Here is an 18,590-nt window from a genome sequence, read left to right as displayed (position 1 = left end):
GTAAGCGACTAATTAGTTATTTATTGAATAACAATAATGTTATTTCAAAACTTTAGTTATTTTAATCATTTCTTGTGTTTATAATCACTTATTAATTTCTTGATATTAGTCAAGAAATAATATTATTGTTATTCACAATTGTTATTTAATAAATAACTATAATTAATCGCTTGAATAAACAATTTACAATTTTTAATTATTTGTATAATTAATTGTTTAATTAATATTCAAAACACTAATTATATATACATATATGTATATTTCATGAATGTTATTAAAATATAAAAATAATTGTATACAAATTGAGTATAACACAATGTTATATTATTTATTACTATTTATTTGTTTTTTCGATGTTATATATGTACATATATAATAAAGATTTTGTTGCTAAATAAATATTTTTTAACGACCATATAATTATTTTCTTTTGAATTGCGTATAAACATATAAAATATAATGTCAAATTTTAGAAGAATATAATATGCTGAAGAATTATTACTATATGTATATTTATTGAGTGAATATTGCGGGGAATCGATTTATATAAAAAAAATTTAGATAATTCCATTTAAAAAAACATAAATGACCTTCAAATGACCTTGAAAAACGCCACTCAAGGGCAATTCTTGATTACGATGTTATGTCCTCCTCGAAACCCTACAACTTTTGTTTGAAACATTTTTGTCTAAAATCAATATTTATAAAGATATTTAAGGTGCTAATAATTATTGCCTCACCCGGTATATATGTATATATTAGATAATCGTTTAAAGATCACATAGAGATCACCTTCAATTTCTTAAATGGAATCTATTATTTCTAATTGCATATTCTTGTATGATAAGCATATGCATATTTTGTAAATTATTGTTTAAAAAAAATTTATGTAATTTGCAACATGCAACTGCGTACTTTTTCTTAAAAGCAATTATGTGTTTTTTTACATCAATTATGATTTGTCTCATTATTCCGTCCATAAAAGTATTAAAGTAAGATTACCGAAAACTGAATATTTTACAAGATATTTTACATTTAACGTCAAAAAGGCCTACAAAACGAGCCTACAAAAAATGTTCTAGGGTCTATATAGCTTAATTTTTGCAATCAAAGTTTAAACGTTTTTCGCGAAAATTAAGGCCTGTGTAAGTCGGAGAACATTTTCTGTGGGCGCGTTTTATAAAAGTCTCTTCAAGGCCTACAAAATAAACCCGAAGAAAATGTTCTACACAGGCCTTAATTTTTGAATTCAAAGTTTAAACGTTCATAACAAAATAAATCAACATCTTGAAATAAGCACAATAATTAGACAATTTCAAGGATATTAAGCAAAATTCACGTCTCACGGCGGACTTCTTGGATTTGTGACAGCTGTCAAACAGTGCGGTCGTGTTTGAGACAGCTCCGTTTTTTATAACGCGGAATAACTCGGAAATAATAAAAGTTAGTGTTCGTCAAGAGGTTTCGCGCGATTATTCGACATCGGGACAATCAATATTTTAACATCGCGGATAAAGCGGTGACACGATCTTCGATATATGTATATGCGAAAATCGACTTTACATCTTCTTTTTAATAATGGAATATAATTTGTATAATATAATTTATTAATAAATAATAATTTATAATGATTTCTGCATATTATAATAATATAACAAATAATAATTTATAATTATTATTTATATGTAAATTATATAATAATTTGAACAATATTATATGTATATTATGTTATATAAAGGATGTCCCATTTTAACTTATACACTCAAATATCTCAAAATCAAAGCATTCTAAAAAAAAAAAAATGTTTCAAATAAAAGTTGTAGGGTTTCAAAGGGACTAATAAAAGAAATATTTAAATTTTGGGCCCGGGACCTATTTTAAGCCCAATAAAACTCAAGTCAATTTTTTCAATTAGGAACACCTACTTTTTATTACAGATTCGCATTCTACGTAAAAAAAATACATAACTTTTGTTCTTACAAGGGAACGGTCGGAAGGGTCCCTCACCGATTTTGATGCGCTTTGGATATGTTGTAGAGCATCAAAAAATATTAGACCTGTATTTTTTTGTAGGTGCTTATCTCAACGTTTAATCGTGGAAACATAATATTAATGTACATAGATGGATTTGAAACTTAATGCTCTTCAATTTTGTTCTTACATAATTTTTAAATTTTGCAAAATAGGTGGAGGGAGGGGTCGATTAAAAAATTTCACATTTTCGAAAAATGTGATTACACCATTGTAAAGAGTATAAAATACCATAAAACTTTTGTATAAAACATTTTTTTATATCTCTTATATTTTCGCAGATATTCGCTAAAAATGAAAGTTTATTATTTTCGAGGGGTTGTTTCAACCCCTAAACGTTGAGATAAGCACCTATAAAAAAATACGGGTCTAATATTTTTTGATGCTCTACAACATATCCAAAGCGCATCAAAATCGGTGAGGAACACTTCCAACTGTTCCCTGGTTAGTCATTTTTCGCTAAAACCCTTCCAACGGTCCCAAAACGTCGATTAAAGTTTTAATATTCTTATACAATGTGGTATGCTGATTTTTTTCAGATATCAAATTTAACAAATAAATTTGTATTATAAAGTTTTGTGCTGATAATCTGACAGTTTGACAAAATTTCGAGGAAAACCATGTCGGGCCAATATGTCCTTAATCATTTTCTTCGCATGGGGACATTTATTTTTTGTCCTGGTCCATTCGAGAGTGTAATAATATTTTTCAAAAATGTCAAATTTTTGAAAAATATTATTACACTGTTTTAAAGAACATTAAAAACCATAAAACTTTTATTTGAAACATTTTCTTATATCTTTTACCGTTTTGACGTTATTAGCTCAGAAATAAAAAAGCCGATTTTCTTCAACGGGGTGTTTCACCCCCTAAACGTCAAAATACGCAGCTAAAAAAAATATGGGTCTAATATTTTTTAATGCTTACAACATATCCAAACCCATTAAAATCGGTGAGGGACACTTCCGACTGTTTCCTTGTAAATCATGCTTAGAAAGTTTCTTTCACGCGTCACAACGATTCCAATATAGACATGGAAAGTGTTTGCCGTACGTAAGGTGCATTTACCCGGTTAAAGAATGGGGAGCTATCCAGAGATCAATAGCGACGTATTAATTTTTTGAAAACGTGTCAAAGACCACCGCGGACTTTACCACCTATCGCAATTCCACGCCATCAAAATTCCGCGGCGCTCTTGCACTCGATACCTCCGGTCTGATATCCCGGGCACAACCATCCATACAAATCGGATCTTACTAAATTGGAGTACAATTTTCACGAGCGGAGTTCCACGAGCTCCGCACAAGCGCCGCGGAAGACGGCGAGGTCGAAGGAAGAAGGAAAAAAAAGGAAAAAGAAGGGAGAGAGGAGAGCACAAGAGAGAGGATAAGATAAAAGTCTCTATCCCTCTCTAAGCCGGCCGGTGGAAGATGAAGCGAATCAAGTAACAGCGTTGGCTTACGTGCGATGCACCCCTAAACCGTCGCCGAGGGAGCATCATGGGTGGAAACACGTTACCCGTTGGAAAAGTGTCTGTGCTTAGAATTCTCAAAGCCGGTAAATTATGTTTCACATCACGGAGCCGATGATTCTTGAAATACATAAGTCGCAATGATAATCTCGTTCCGTTGAGCAATAGGTACCGCGCGACATTTCTCGCGCCCCTGCCCTCTCCCCAAGATCTAAGAGGGGGGAAGGAGGGGCACGAGAGTGGATGACACGTGTTTATACACGAAAAGTCTTATCGAGATATATACATTATTCAAACAAAAACCTATGATATATTCTTCGTTAGTTATTCTTAGTTAGAAGATCAAAATTATATATATGCAATCAACTGATCGCTCGACTTTGACAGCTAAGTGACAGTTCGATAAGATGTAATTATCGCTTAAAATATTTACAAATTTCTCACATCTTCTCCAAAATATAGTTTTTTTCAGGATTTTATTCGTGATTCCACAGGGATCGTGAATCGCGTTTGCTGACAACGCGATGTCCTCATCAACAATGGCGCTTTTGAATGAAATACGGGACATCGGATTTTTGCGCGTCGAGGGAGTCGCGTTTCAATCAATTCCTTCGTCTTTGAAACGAGCGGAACTGCGCAAAGGCATCGTCGCGATTGCTTATTTCCGGCTTAACCATCAACTGGAAACGAAGATGGAAGGAGCAAACGCGCGTGTGTATGAGTGAGAGAGAGAAAGCTTGTGTGACATAACGTCTGCTTGGACGGCCCCGCAATGTCGTTTTTACAAAAATCGAGTTCTACGACCGTCTTCGTAAGATATTGAAAGCAATCTTTTCTATGCAAAAAGATCGAAAACAAACGCGGCTGTGGTGCAGAAAGGAGGCAAGTTTGTTGCTCTGATAATATTTTTTACTTCTGTTTTGTTAAATTTGTCACAAATTCCGACATTTTTGTCAAACCATTCAATCTACTTTATATTTTATTGAACTATATTTATGTATGTATATATGTATATAGGTATATATATATGTATACATATATATATATATATATATATATATATAATATACATATATACAAAATAAATATTATATATATTATATATATAATTAATTATAAAAATTAATAATTAATAATAATAGTAATATATATATTAATAATTAATTATTCTATTAATTATTAAAAATCAGTCTTTTAACACACATGTACATATAAATAATATAATAAAATGTATGTGAACAATATTTAAATAATATATGTATATATATATATATATTGCATATATATTATATTGTTTAAATATACATGTGTGTTAAAAACTGATTTTTAATAATTGATACAGATAGAATTGAATGTATATACATTCACGATTGGGTAGCGCAGCTGCAGTTTTGCAGTTTCGCTTCGTAATGTCTCGCTGAAAAATATTTCTACCCGATAAAATTGCATTGTTATTGATTACACTTTGGGCTTTTTTGCCTAGAATATTTGAAGAGATATCGGCATATTATTTTTACCATCGGCAGATTAAACCACGGTAATAGTTGAGTTATTTACGGAAAAATTTCTCTGATTCCGAAGATTAATATTGATTTCATACAAAATGTAGAATCCAAATAAAAAAATGTTTCGCCTTCCCACTTTTATTATTATTTCATTCGCGTTGAGAAGCTTAAGGTATCCATTATCTCTCCGATTCGCGGGAAGAGAGTTATGTTATAATACAACAATATTGAAATTGTTCGTACGGAATGAGGCGATAAAAATAGAAAATGCATTTTCATATAGCGAGAGAAAGGAGGACAGAGAGAAATTTCTCGAAGCGTCGGACGTATTATTTCGTCATTTGATTCGTGATCGGTCAAATTGGAATTTCTCGGCGAAACTATCGCTCTCTACGCGTAGATATTAAGCCCGAGAGTTTCCAAATAACGCCGAGGTACTTTCGCATAAAAGTTTTCCATAGAAAGGCATCGCATAGCGCACTCGGGGGACCTCTGATATCAAAGGCGAGGAGATAAAGGCCACCACCTTCGTCGTCCTTCCCTCCTTCGTCGGAGTGGAGATTGGCACTCGCGATTGATACACGCGTGCTTGATTTTCGCCTGTTCTTTGAGAGAAGAAGCGCGTCTCTGTCCGTCCGCGAACGAATCATACTCGGGAAATTGCCCTTCGAAAATTTCCAGGCCGGTGCGATACGTCAAGCGTGACATTTCATCGCGCGAGAAAAAGGAAGAGAGAGAGAAAGAGAGCCGGAAAAAGACCCTCGCGGAACCTCCAATATTTTCCCGGTCGTTGTATGTAATTCACGAAAATCTTTTTGGCGCGGGCTATCAAATTCTTCTTTTTGTTTCTACGAGAGGGGGGGAGGGAACGCCGGACGAAAAGCTTCGACCCTACATCCGGCATCCGGTATGTCCGATCATCTGTTCATTTGACGATGTACCACATATCCGCACATGACCCCCGGATGATCGATCTTACTATCTCGTATCTCGGTAGGCAAACAAGACGTTGCTCCGGAATTATGTATATATTGGGACGAAATGGCGCGAATCACCTGTCAAATAATGAAATAAAGCCGACAGGTCGCTTAATCTGATGGTCTCATTAACGTTCGACATTCAAGAGAGCGATAATATTCGCGAAAATATATTCCGAATTGAAATTATATTTTTAGACGATATTATTATCGCGAGGGTATCAATATGTATGCGTTTGCAATTTTTTCCGATACTGTTTATAATAATCTTTGTAATAATATCAGAGTTCGCTGAACCGCGATAATAATTTGTTTTCATTTACATATTCAAATTTACAGTCGTTGAATTTCGCATATTACTACTCCCACATTCTTTTATATGCAGCGATATTTCAATATTATATAATAATAAAATTTTAAACATAGATATTAATTTATAAAATTGGATATCAAACCACAGTGAAATATAAAATTTATTGATATATTTATATAAATAATTGTATTTAGATATATTAGCATGTGATGATACAAATACTATGATACAATAACGTTTTGTAACATATTTTGAAAATATTTTCTCAACCTCTATTTTTGTACAATTTTCCAGAGTTTTAAATAAATTATTGAATTTATAAAAAACAATATCTACACATATAATACGCTGATACTGCTGAAAAAGATTGATTATATATATGTTATATGTTTCGAAATATATATAACACATATGAATATATATAGTTTGAATTGTCAGAATTATCAAAGAGCAGATTTGGCAAGCAGCGTGCGGTCACATGGACCAGATAGCAATTTACGAATCATTGAGCACGGAACCATTGAGCGAGAAACGCTGATACATAATCTATGGTATTGCTTCAACTCGCATGTGTCGATTACTGATGACGGGCGCCATTTTCTAAAGAAGGCAAATATGCCGATTGCGTTTCTTAATGCAAAAATTCGAACTCGGGATCGAGAAAATATGTAATTCATTTTGTATCCATCGCAGTCGGCTCGTTTGTAATTTACAATTACGTATTTTCACGATTCCACCATTATGTAATATTATACAAATGTATCTTCAGAATTCTTAAAGTAGTTTAACCTTGAGTTTAACAAATGTTAGTACATTTATTAACTCTCTAATATTAATAAAATATATTTCTGTTTATGGTATGTATTATATTTTCGCGTCTCTGCATATATCTTCCTTTAAATCGCTTCCTTTAAAAAGCTTCACATGTCGATACCGATCAGCAAGAATCCATTAGAATCGCAAGTATGCACTTAAAAGAAATTATGCCTCGAAAAGTATAATTTCGTGATAATATATCTAAGCATTCTATCTCTCAAGATTTTATCTAATTATATATCGCGTTAGTCATTGATATAGAAGTAACAATTATGTAAATAAATATATTATATAAATAAAATAATTATATAAATAACTAAAAATAATTATATAAATAATTAAAAATAATTATAATAAATAAAAGTTTATAAAAGTTATTATATAAATAACACAAATTCAAGAAAAAAATCTTCATGAAGTGTGTGCTACATACTATTTTCTTAATTTATTTATTATAATATTTTCTTGATATGTAATTTTATATAAGAAAACATTATTCTCTCTCTCCCTTGCGGTGAATTTTCATAGGATCAGAGCGTATTTTACTTCGCACTGAAAAACGTTGAAATATCATTTTCTGAATGTCTTCATGTTACGTTTTTATGTAGAGCGCGAAGCGTAATATTTATGATGGTCATTTTATTTTCCTGGAAATCAGGTCACGTAATCCTTCATCATAAGTTGGAAAATTTTAATTACGGATACAGATAATAATGACAAACGATGCGTGATATCAGCGTCACCGCAAGGAAGGGCACATGTTCACAGTTGGTCATTTGCGACTTTGTTCGGGACAAGACACATTGATGGTGATTGATACCCCACCTGGTTCAATATTTATCGAATTGATGCTCTCTCCGAGCGACATCCAGCTTTGAAAATTTACAGTGTCAAGCGGATAAAATAAAATTCTCTATATATTGCGAGATATACGTAGATAAAAATAGACGCGAGATAATAATGTCAACGTATGTGACAAAATTGATTTCAGTCACGATGAATTGGAAATAATTTCCATGTGATTCTTTTCATTCGTAAATCGTCGCATTAAATCGATATAAAATCGAAATTTTCTTTATAAAGTATCAAAAAATAATACTTGCAGGACAGAATTATTTTATAAGAATAAAATAAAAGTTATAATCTTTACACTTAAATTATATTATAAGAGAAGATATTGTAAAGTATTTAAACGAAAAACTCTTAGTCTATTATTTTATAACTTGTGTTTTATTATATTACATATCATTTATTAAATGTTGTTAAAGTTAATAAAGTTATTTATTAAATTTTGATCTATCGAAATGTTTATAAAATAACTTGCAGGACAGAATTTATATATATATATATATATTTTTATAGAAATATAATAAAAATTATAATCTTTATACTTATATTATATTATAAGAGAAAATATTGTAAAATATTTGAACAGAAAGCTTGACTTATTATTTTATATCTTGTGTTATTGTAATTTATATCTCATAAATCATTTATTAAATTTTTTTACACTATCGAAATTGTGTTTATAAAGTTTCAAAAATACTTGCAGGACAGAATGCTTTATAAAATTAAAATTATAATTATAATCCTTATATACTTATAAATTATATTCTAAGAGAAAAAACATTACAAATTTAATTATTTATATTAAATTTTAAATTTTAAATATATAAACAAAGAACTCGGTCTATTATTTTATATTTTGTGCGTGATTATAACTTACATGTCATAAAGTATTTATTAAATTTTGATCTACATTATATATCCCGAGATCTCGAGAATGAAAACAAAAATAACATCTTAGTTCGCGTGAGGAACAAATACGAGAAACCACATGGATGGGAGATTTGAGTAGAAATAACACACACGTACAACATTTATACTATACGCGCACGTGTAAATGGGAAACGGTTTCTTTTCACGACGTGTTCGTGATCGCTTGTACTCGCGGGCAGTGATTAGGAGCGATGCGTGAAACGTTCGTAACGTTAATGAAAGAAGAGATCGCCCGCAGTACGTGACGTGCCATTTCCACTCGCGGTCAGATCAAGCGGAGAATTTTATCCTCTGTATAGCGCGCGCGATTGTTCTCGCCCGATCCGGCGACGTGACGGCGTTTATTGGATCGATACATCCTCGCGGTTCTTTTCCTCTTCTCTCTCGACGCTAATAAAAAGCACGGACCCGATATTATCCACTGTATATATGTGGCGCAACCAGGCTGCTGCTGGTGGCGCACACTGGTCACTCCGGCATCTCTCTTGATGATATAAAAAATGGCGTCCTGCAACACGGCTACGTGACGTGAGTAATTACCAGCAGCCGTGTGAAACACACACATACAGGTATGCAACACGATAGTCAAGATACGAACTCGTCCTCTATATTTTGGTGCGTAAAATGTTCCGAAGGGGGACGTTCGTTAACTACCCGCCTTTTCCCATTTTTCTCAAAACGCATCTCAGAAAACGCGACGATTGTCGCACGAAATTGCGTTTTCAATTTTAGATAAGAGACGTGACATCTCTGTCTTTAACACACTCGCATGCTGTTGTAGTAGCAGAGGATCCGAGATCGGGTTTGTTAAATTTAAATTTATACACAGAAATTGGAAAATTCTAAAAAAGAAAAAAAAAGATCCAAAGGAAAGACCGAAACGTTCAAAATAATTAAAAAGGAATTTAAAAATAATTTTGTTCTGCGTCTGGCTCTTATTAGTCTTTTTTGTATCTGACTTATATACATAGGAGCTTTTTTAATTTATTATCTTAAAACATAAAAAATTTCAAAAAATATAAATTCTAAAGAAAAATGAAAAATTTCGAAAAATAAAAATTTATTTAAATAAAAATCGTATAAATTACTTGATTGCATAATAAAATGACGCAGAATCTACGTTTGCCAAAACGAAGAAAACAATCTGACTTGTGGTTTATATGTAACAAACATTTCGAGTGAAATGCAGAAGAACACGTATAATCTGTTCTGTAGCTATATGTTTTATCGCCAATGTCACGACTTTCAGGTATAAATTCTAACTTACATCCCGGTTAATTTTAAATCGCTATCTAAACAGAATTAATAAAGATATTATAACATTCATGAGATTATATATCAAGGAGATAAAATTCTTATCGATTAAGATGTAAATAGTTTATATGTCGAATCTGTAAATTGTAAATTTGTTGCATTCGACTTTTTTTCCTCAAGGACATAATTTAAAAATTATCCGCGCAGGATATAATTTGTTCAAAAAATTTTTTCATTGATAATAGCTTAAATATTTTGCATATGTCATATTCAATATTGGACGAAGATTCTGAATATTCTCGTATACGATTGAAAGATTACTATCCGTCGAATTATTTATTCGATAGCAATTTTTAATGATAAATAATTTTGAATGTACTTGTACACGTAAGCCCTTCGTTAATATCTCATTTTTTGAAATATTTAAATCTGATACATTCACCTGTGTGTATATACGTGAAAACGCACACATTTTCTCATAAAACAATACCTTTCTAGAAACGCGGATTGCAGTGATTTACAATCGGAAATTAATAAAATTAAACATTTCATATCTCTCTATTTGCGGACGAATTCGTATCCATTCGTGTGCTTTTTTAATGGGAATTAGTGTGTAACAAACTCCAGTGAATCGAATATAAATCCATTGTTGTAATTTTATTACGCAATGTATTATTAACGAACAGACGTTTCCGATAGGTCGTATCTAACTGTATCTAACTAATATTTATCAGCGCATTTATTACTTTACTTTCATATTTTATAAATCCGTTGCTTGAAATATTAAAGTTAATCGTCCACAAATTAGGTCTTATGCAATACATAACATAAATAAATTAACAATTATTTAATATTAACAGAAACACAGAACTCACTCTCAAATTATGTAAGAGATTAATTAATTAATTAATTAAATTATTTATTTAAAAGATTAGTAATCTGTGTCTCAACTAGACTTTTAAAAAGATCTTTATACTTTTTCGAAAATTATTATGGAGGAAAAGATCGGAAGCTTCTGACACCAATGTATTTTTTTTCTTCTCTTTCAACTATTAAATGATCATCGTCAATATTGACAAATATACAAAAATATTTCGCGAACGAAATATTTATACAGGATGTAACAAAAATGTGAACCGTTACTTTAGGGGCATATTTTATTCATCGAAATGAGCAAAGAAGCTCATATAAACATATATCCAAAAACGCTTTATTTTTACGTTAGTTTTTCATGTTGGGGTTGAAACTTAAGATAATTACAAAGCATATTATTTTATTTTCAACAATAAAAAATAGTATAGAAAATAATTCTCATATCTCAGAAATAATTCGTTCTCGAGTAAAATGGACAAATTGTTTTTCAAAAATTGTCCAAAAATTATGCAGCACCTGCTAAGCGTTTTGATAGGACGAAGGAGCCAATTAAAAAATCATTTTGAGCATATGTTTATACGAACTTTTTTGCTCATTTCGATGAGTAAGATACGCTCCTAAATTAGCGACCCACATTTTTGTTACACTCTGTATATCGATTAATTTGTTCACTTCGGCACCGAGCCTCCACCAGGTTGGCTCTGCATTCCTTAAAAGCCGCGAAGCTACTACCTAACGTAGCTCTGTGCTCACTTAGCTAATTCTTACGGTCTCACGTACCATAAGCTGACGCGGCTGAAAATGATGAGTCTGAGATTCGAGATTACACACGTACCGAGGAACACGTTTCGAGTTATGGCACGGAATATGAAACGTTCCCTCGCGTTGAATTTATGAAAAGGAATTAATTTGCGCGATATGGTCGGAGAGAAAGTTCGCGAGAAAACCGCGACGACATTATCGATACGAGTTTTAAAAAATGTGTAAAAATAATGTCGGTAGAGATAAACGAAATTGCGATTTAATGGATCTTATTACAATTGTCGCGACAATATTTTGAAGATGCGAGATGTTAAATTTTATTATATTAAAGAATCGATAGCGACACTCCTATTTTTGTCCTCGGTATCTGTTTCATTTGTATTTTAGAATGCAATACAATGGGTAGGGGTAGAATATGTGTCTCGGGAGAGATAAAGTCACTGAAATAGTCCATATTGTTTTGCAAAAATCGCATTAATTATACATTATTTTCTAGGGTGTATTATTCGATATCAATTAATCGCGGAAACTACTTAATTAATCAGAGATGAGTCATGCAGTAACGGTATCTATGTTATCAAACCCCCAATAAGCAACCAATATTCTCAACAATGACGCAAATTGTAGATATAGCTTTAACCGAAAAGATAATAATACGTCAAGTAAACGTCATGTGAAACAAAAGTGATATTTTTATTGATTGTCAGATAAAAAGAGTATGCTGCTGCGTCAGAAGATTGTAATAAATCCTATTTTGTAGCATGTAAATAGAAAAGTTTTATAAGTGAATTTATTCACATGACATTTATCTTCTTTATTCTGAAAAGTTATTTTTAAAGTCGCGCGCACACGTTCTTATTGTTTATTTAACAATCTTGTTTCTGCCACTTGTTTTATTATTTGTTACGTGCATTCAACACAATTTATATAAATAGATTAATTGTAAAAAATTAGATGCAATAATTACTAACAATTAATTATTTATTATAAAATGTGAAGAGATGAAAGTAGCGAATTAAAAACTGTGAAACATGTCTCAAAGAAAATGCATAGGCATGTTTAACGTGACTTTCTCCTATTGTTAATTGTAAACAGGATAAAATACAAGCAAGTTATGTCAAGTTCCGACAATCTGCAGCAAAAGATATGCGTAGGAGAAAATAAGACAAATAATCTTACGTAAATTGTGTCAATAGCAAACGAAATCCGTGAGTTCATATGATGCGATTCTTTGTGGAATTACTAAAGATGGAGATTGATAACGCAAAGATATAAATGTACTCGTCTATCATCAGGCGAGCAGTTTGACTTCATTTAACACGCGGGTTATTACAATTAATCTTATACGATGCGCACTTTACTTTTCGCGCTTCTGTGTTTGTCCACGATTGCTTGTATAACGGCAGGGACAGATTTCGTCAGAGGTGAACGTCAGGAGGGTGATAAGGTTATCAAAGATGAAATTATTGAAAGAGTAAGTAATTGTTTTAGAAACATTTTATATATTATACATATATATTGGATATAAAGGGAGAGAATTCGTTTTATCACCTTGTATATAAAAAATCGCATTTTACTTATCAACTTAAAAAAACCTTTTAATTTGGAAATTGTCTAAGTCTTTCATTTATATCATTGAGTTCCATATTTGAATTTTGTAGAAAATGTAGAAAATTAAGAAAAATGTATTTCGTGCGTGAATTATCTCATGAAAATTTGTTAATTGAGTTTGAGACTTTGTATCATAATTTCTGGCCGGTTTAATTAAGCATCAAAGTTTATATTTAGATATTTACTTTTTTTATATAATATTATTAATATTTAACAATATTACACTCTAGAAAGAGTTTACGTTTTATTTTATCTGACTTTATTTTTTATATTATTTGTCGTAGTAATTATTATTGATATACTCAATGCATAAAATTGTTTACTTATTGATAATAATTGTTAAATATTTACGTTTGTTATTATTTTCTCTAAAGTCGAGTAATTTTAAGGAGATCCCTCAACTGTTTGTATTACCGATAAAATTACTATTTTTGTACTTCTAGTCTTTCGTCGCATTAATTTGACAGAATTAAAAATGCTTTTCCACGATTGCAATACATACATCAATGATTCCAGGAAACTCCGATTTCATATAGAAAATGAAAAATAATTACGAAATTATAATTTTCCTTATTCATTTTTATCTCAATATGGCGTCTTGAATTGTAGACAAGCTGTCAACTCATTATAATATACCGGGTGAGGCAATAATTATTAGCACCTTAAATATTTTTATAAATATTGATTTTAGACAAAAATGTTTCAAACAAAAGTTGTAGGGTTTCGAGGGGGACATAACATCGTAATCAAGAATTGCTCTTAAGTGGCGTTTTTCAAGGTCATTTAAAGACCATTTGTTTTTTTAAATGGAATTATCTAAATTTTTTTATATAAGTCGATTTCCCGCAATATTCACTATAAAAAGTTATAAGGGCAATATGGCCAAAAAATGAATAGTTTACGAGATATTTTATAAATTAATGCAAGCATGTCAAACACGCGGCCCGCGGGCCGCATGCAGTTCGCCAACAAAAAGACTGCGACCCACCGAGACTTTTTGAAAATCTTTCGAAAAAATTACAATTTAATATATTATTTACTTAAAAATAATTAATTAATATTTTGCCCTTATAACTTTTTATAGTGAATATTGCGGGGAAATGATTTATATAAAAAAATTTAGATAATTCCATTTAAAAAAACATAAATAACCTTCAAATGACCTTGAAAAACGCCACTCAAGGGCAATTCTTCATTACGATGTTATGTCCCCCTCGAAACCCTACAACTTTTGTTTGAAACATTTTTGTCTAAAATCAATATTTATAAAGATATTTAAGGTGCTAATAATTATTGCTTCACCCGTATATGCTTCATATAAAAAGTGCACACTTTGTATGAACATAAAAACAAGTTCCCTGGTGTTGAAGTATACGAAAGAAAATACTGTTATTCTTAAATCTAGATTAGAAGTTTAATATAGAAGTATAGTTTGTATTACAATTCATGCGTATATGTTCGTGCGTTGTAGGTATAGTAAAGCGAAAAACAACAGTACATATTTATGTTTAAACCTATAATAGCATTGGACGTAGCAAAAAGTGATTCTATGTGTGCAATGTATACACGGATTTCTAATACATGTTTGATTGGGATGATCGATAATGTGAAATTCAAAATGTCAGTGATTATTCTTCGATAGTCAGTCGGTAATTACCGATATTCTTAATTCCAAAATAAGGTACTATTTTGTCGGAGTTTGCCGTTCGCTGAGGGATCCCCTTAATTTAGTACAATTGTTTCTTTTATGTTACTAAATATCCTATTATATTATTACAGCCTGCACACAAGCGTTCTTCCCCGATAGCCATAATCCGTATTTTGGTTCGATTATCAACTAAAATTATCACTTACGTTAGAGTCAGTAGTGCACAAGACATCAAAGTTCATCTGAAAGGCAATATTGGTAGAGAATCTTTTATATTAATAATTGTTTTTGGAGAACCTGGAGTAGATTTAAATTTACATGTGGAAGCTTATGCCAATATTCCGGGCTCCCTGGATCACGGCTTATCCAAAGATAAAAGCAGTAATACATGCGATAATGAAAATGATTCATGCGACGATAAAAACAGCAACATATCCAAAAATAGTTCATCTGAAGATGGAAGCGACTCATCTGATGAAAGTAACAATTCATCTGAAGATGAAAGCGACTCATCTGATGAAAGTAACAATTCATCTGAAGATGAAAGCGACTCATCTGATGAAAGTAACAATTTATCCGATCATGGAAGCGGCCGCACAACTCATGATAAAAGAAGCACCACTCGCAATGGTGGAAGCAGTAGCACGCGCAGCACGACTCCCAATAGTGGAAGCAGCAGCACGCGCAGCACCACTCCCAATAGTGTAAGCAGCACTACGCGCAACACTACTCCCAATGGTGGAAGCAGCAGCACGCGCAACACTACTCCCAGCGATGGAAGCAGTAGCACGCGCAATACTACTCCCAATGGTGGAAGCAGTAGCACGCGCAACACTACTTCCAATGGTGGAAGCAGCAGCACGCGCAACACTACTCCCAATGATGGAAGCAGCACCACGCACAACACTACTCCCAATAGTGGAAGCAGCACCACGCGCAACACTACTCCCAATGGTGGAAGCAGCACTACGCGCAACACTACTCCCAATGGTGGAAGCAGCAGCACGCGCAACACTATTCCCAATGATGGAAGCAACATCACGCTCAACACTACTCCCAATGGTGGAAGCAGCAGCAATACTATTTCCAATGATGAAAGCAGCATCACGCTCAACACTACTCCCAATGGTGGAAGCAGCAACACGCGCAACACTATTCCCAATGGTGGAAGCAGCATCACGCGCAACACTACTCCCAATGGTGGAAGCAGCAGCACGCGCAACACTATTTCCAATGATGAAAGCAGCACCACGCTCAACACTACTCCCAATGGTGGAAGCAGCAGCACGCGCAACACTATTCCCAATGGTGGAAACAGCATCACGCGCAACACTACTCCCAATGATGGAAGCAGCAGCACGCGCAACACTATTCCCAATGATGAAAGCAGCACCACGCGCAACACTACTCCCAATGGTGGAAGCAGCAGCACGCGCAACACTACTCACAATGGTGGAAGCAGCACCACACTTGTCGATGAAAGCACTACTGATTAACAAGATGAAAGCAGCAGCACGCGCAATGATAAAAGCACCAGCACACCACTTATTGAAGTAGATATTAATCTTAAATAATAAATATTATAAAACAACAGCATACCTAATAAAAAAAAACAGTAGTACATTTGATAGTGGAACTAGTAGCACTACTCTTCCGATAGAAACAATACACTTACTAAAGGCAATACAATGTGTGACATAAATTTCAAGCAATGATACAAATGTATAGAAGCTTAATTGTTATATAAGATATGTATTAATTTCTTGACTGGAAACTTTTGCAAAAATTTAATAAAATTGGAGTACGTAACAATTATCACATATGTATTATTATTGCATGTACATAAAATATAGATTAAATTTGATATAGACAACGCGTCATTTAATTAGTATATGATAATGTGTAGCTGTAAAATTATGCAAGGGGTAAGTATATGCTTTAATTTATTCGACACGTATCAGTCTAGAATATGCGTCTTTTTTTTTTTTAATGACGGAGATGTCCAGAGTATTCGCTGGCGTGTACCTTGTAATTTTATGACTCTCGCGAGCCGCTTAACATCGCGCGCGTATATTTTCCATAAAACGCTCTTTCGGACATTCTTCTCTCTCTCTTTCTTTCTCTCTATTTCTCTCTTTCTCTTTCACCCGGTTGGACTAAGGTAAACTTCCAGTCCGTTCGCAGGTAAACGATTATACTCTCCCATGGCCCCCATCGTCTCTCGCGATGGAAATATCTATCTCTTGTTGCGAATCTCAGCAAAACTGCGTTGGCACTTATTATGCCAAGTGACGAGATAATGAGGAGCTCCTCCCTTCCCCCTTCTTCCTTCACCACAACCTAAAAATGTTCTAATCTACCTCAAACTTATTTCTGATTAAATTAAAATTAGATTTGTATTATCTTATATTAAAAAATTTGATGAAAAATCTCTGAAAACGAATTCATATATTTAAGAGGCCAACTTTTCGAGCCATTATTAGGGTGTTATATTAAACTCAAGTTTATTCAATTTATTATACAAACCATAATAAAATATAAATGGAAAGTATAAACGTTTCAACTGCACGCAGTCTTCTTCAGTATTATAAAAATTCTTACAAACAACTTAATCCTAAACATTAGCAGTAATAAAATTACTATGAAACGAGCAATTTAGTGAAAATTTATGCGTGTTATAATGTGTCATATTCGAATTGTCGTACGTGTATTCGTTGTGATATGATCAATCTCAGAGATGATAAATAAATCCCGTAAAATCTCTGAAAACGAAAAATTTTGAAATTTTAATATATTAAAGAAAAAATTAAAATTTTGAAACATTAATATCTCGAAAATTGAAAAACTGTTGATCATAGCGGATTATAGTTTGCGACATTTTTTTTCTAGATGAAAAATCTATCAGACACACTTAACAAATTGAGAGCTCCTGGAAATAACATTCTCCGCTTAAGAAAACGTGTTTAACAAATTTTTTTCATTTAACGAACCGTGCAAAAACATATAATGAAAAAAAACTTGTTATGCTATATAAAATTAAATCAGTTTTATTCGTTTCTTTTCATTTCTTATTTACGCTTAATATATTATTCAAGTCAAAGCGCAGTTTATCGCATTAATTATCGCTACATAAAAGGCTTTCAAGATTACTCTTCCATCTCTTTTACGCTGAATTCTAATATTTTTGTTAAATTATCGCACAACACTATAGACACACTGTAATATTTTTCTACTTAGGATAAATATAATATTCATTAACTTTTTTCTCTCTCTCTTCCTTAGTATATAATACTTTATTTTATACAATTTTTTGCTGGTAAAAGAGAAAGGCCTTTCCTTTATGTACACGCTGTAAAACTTCTAACCGCATAAAATTATCGGCATTGCAGCATGCGATGAGTGTACAACCCTTTTTATATTTCTATTTTTTTTACGTTGACTGATCAAGCACGAAAGCGTTTTTATTTTTAGATGGTACAATCGCACGGCCGTGCTTCGCCTTTCCTTTCCCATATGTGTGTGAAAAAAAACCCACTGAAAAACTTTTACG

General features: G+C 32.4%; 1 protein-coding gene across 1 annotated transcript; it reads left to right on the top strand.

Annotated features, from left to right (window-relative positions):
- Positions 1–13,059: 13,059 nt before the first annotated feature.
- LOC145941808 (uncharacterized) lies at positions 13,060–16,858 on the top strand. The gene is made up of 2 exons (XM_083048133.1): positions 13,060–13,255; positions 15,172–16,858. Exons 1-2 carry the CDS (start codon positions 13,130–13,132, stop codon positions 16,534–16,536), a joined length of 1,491 nt encoding a protein of 496 aa, XP_082904259.1. The 5' UTR covers positions 13,060–13,129; the 3' UTR covers positions 16,537–16,858.
- The last annotated feature ends 1,732 nt before the right edge of the window (positions 16,859–18,590 follow it).

The sequence above is a fragment of the Prenolepis imparis genome, unplaced genomic scaffold, assembly GCF_030444845.1.
Source record: "Prenolepis imparis isolate NDT839.2.m4 unplaced genomic scaffold, iyPreImpa1.0 SCAF_10, whole genome shotgun sequence".
NCBI lineage: Eukaryota > Metazoa > Arthropoda > Insecta > Hymenoptera > Formicidae > Prenolepis > Prenolepis imparis.
The sequence above is the reverse complement of the archived record's forward strand: the minus strand, read 5'-3'. Positions and strand labels throughout refer to the sequence as shown.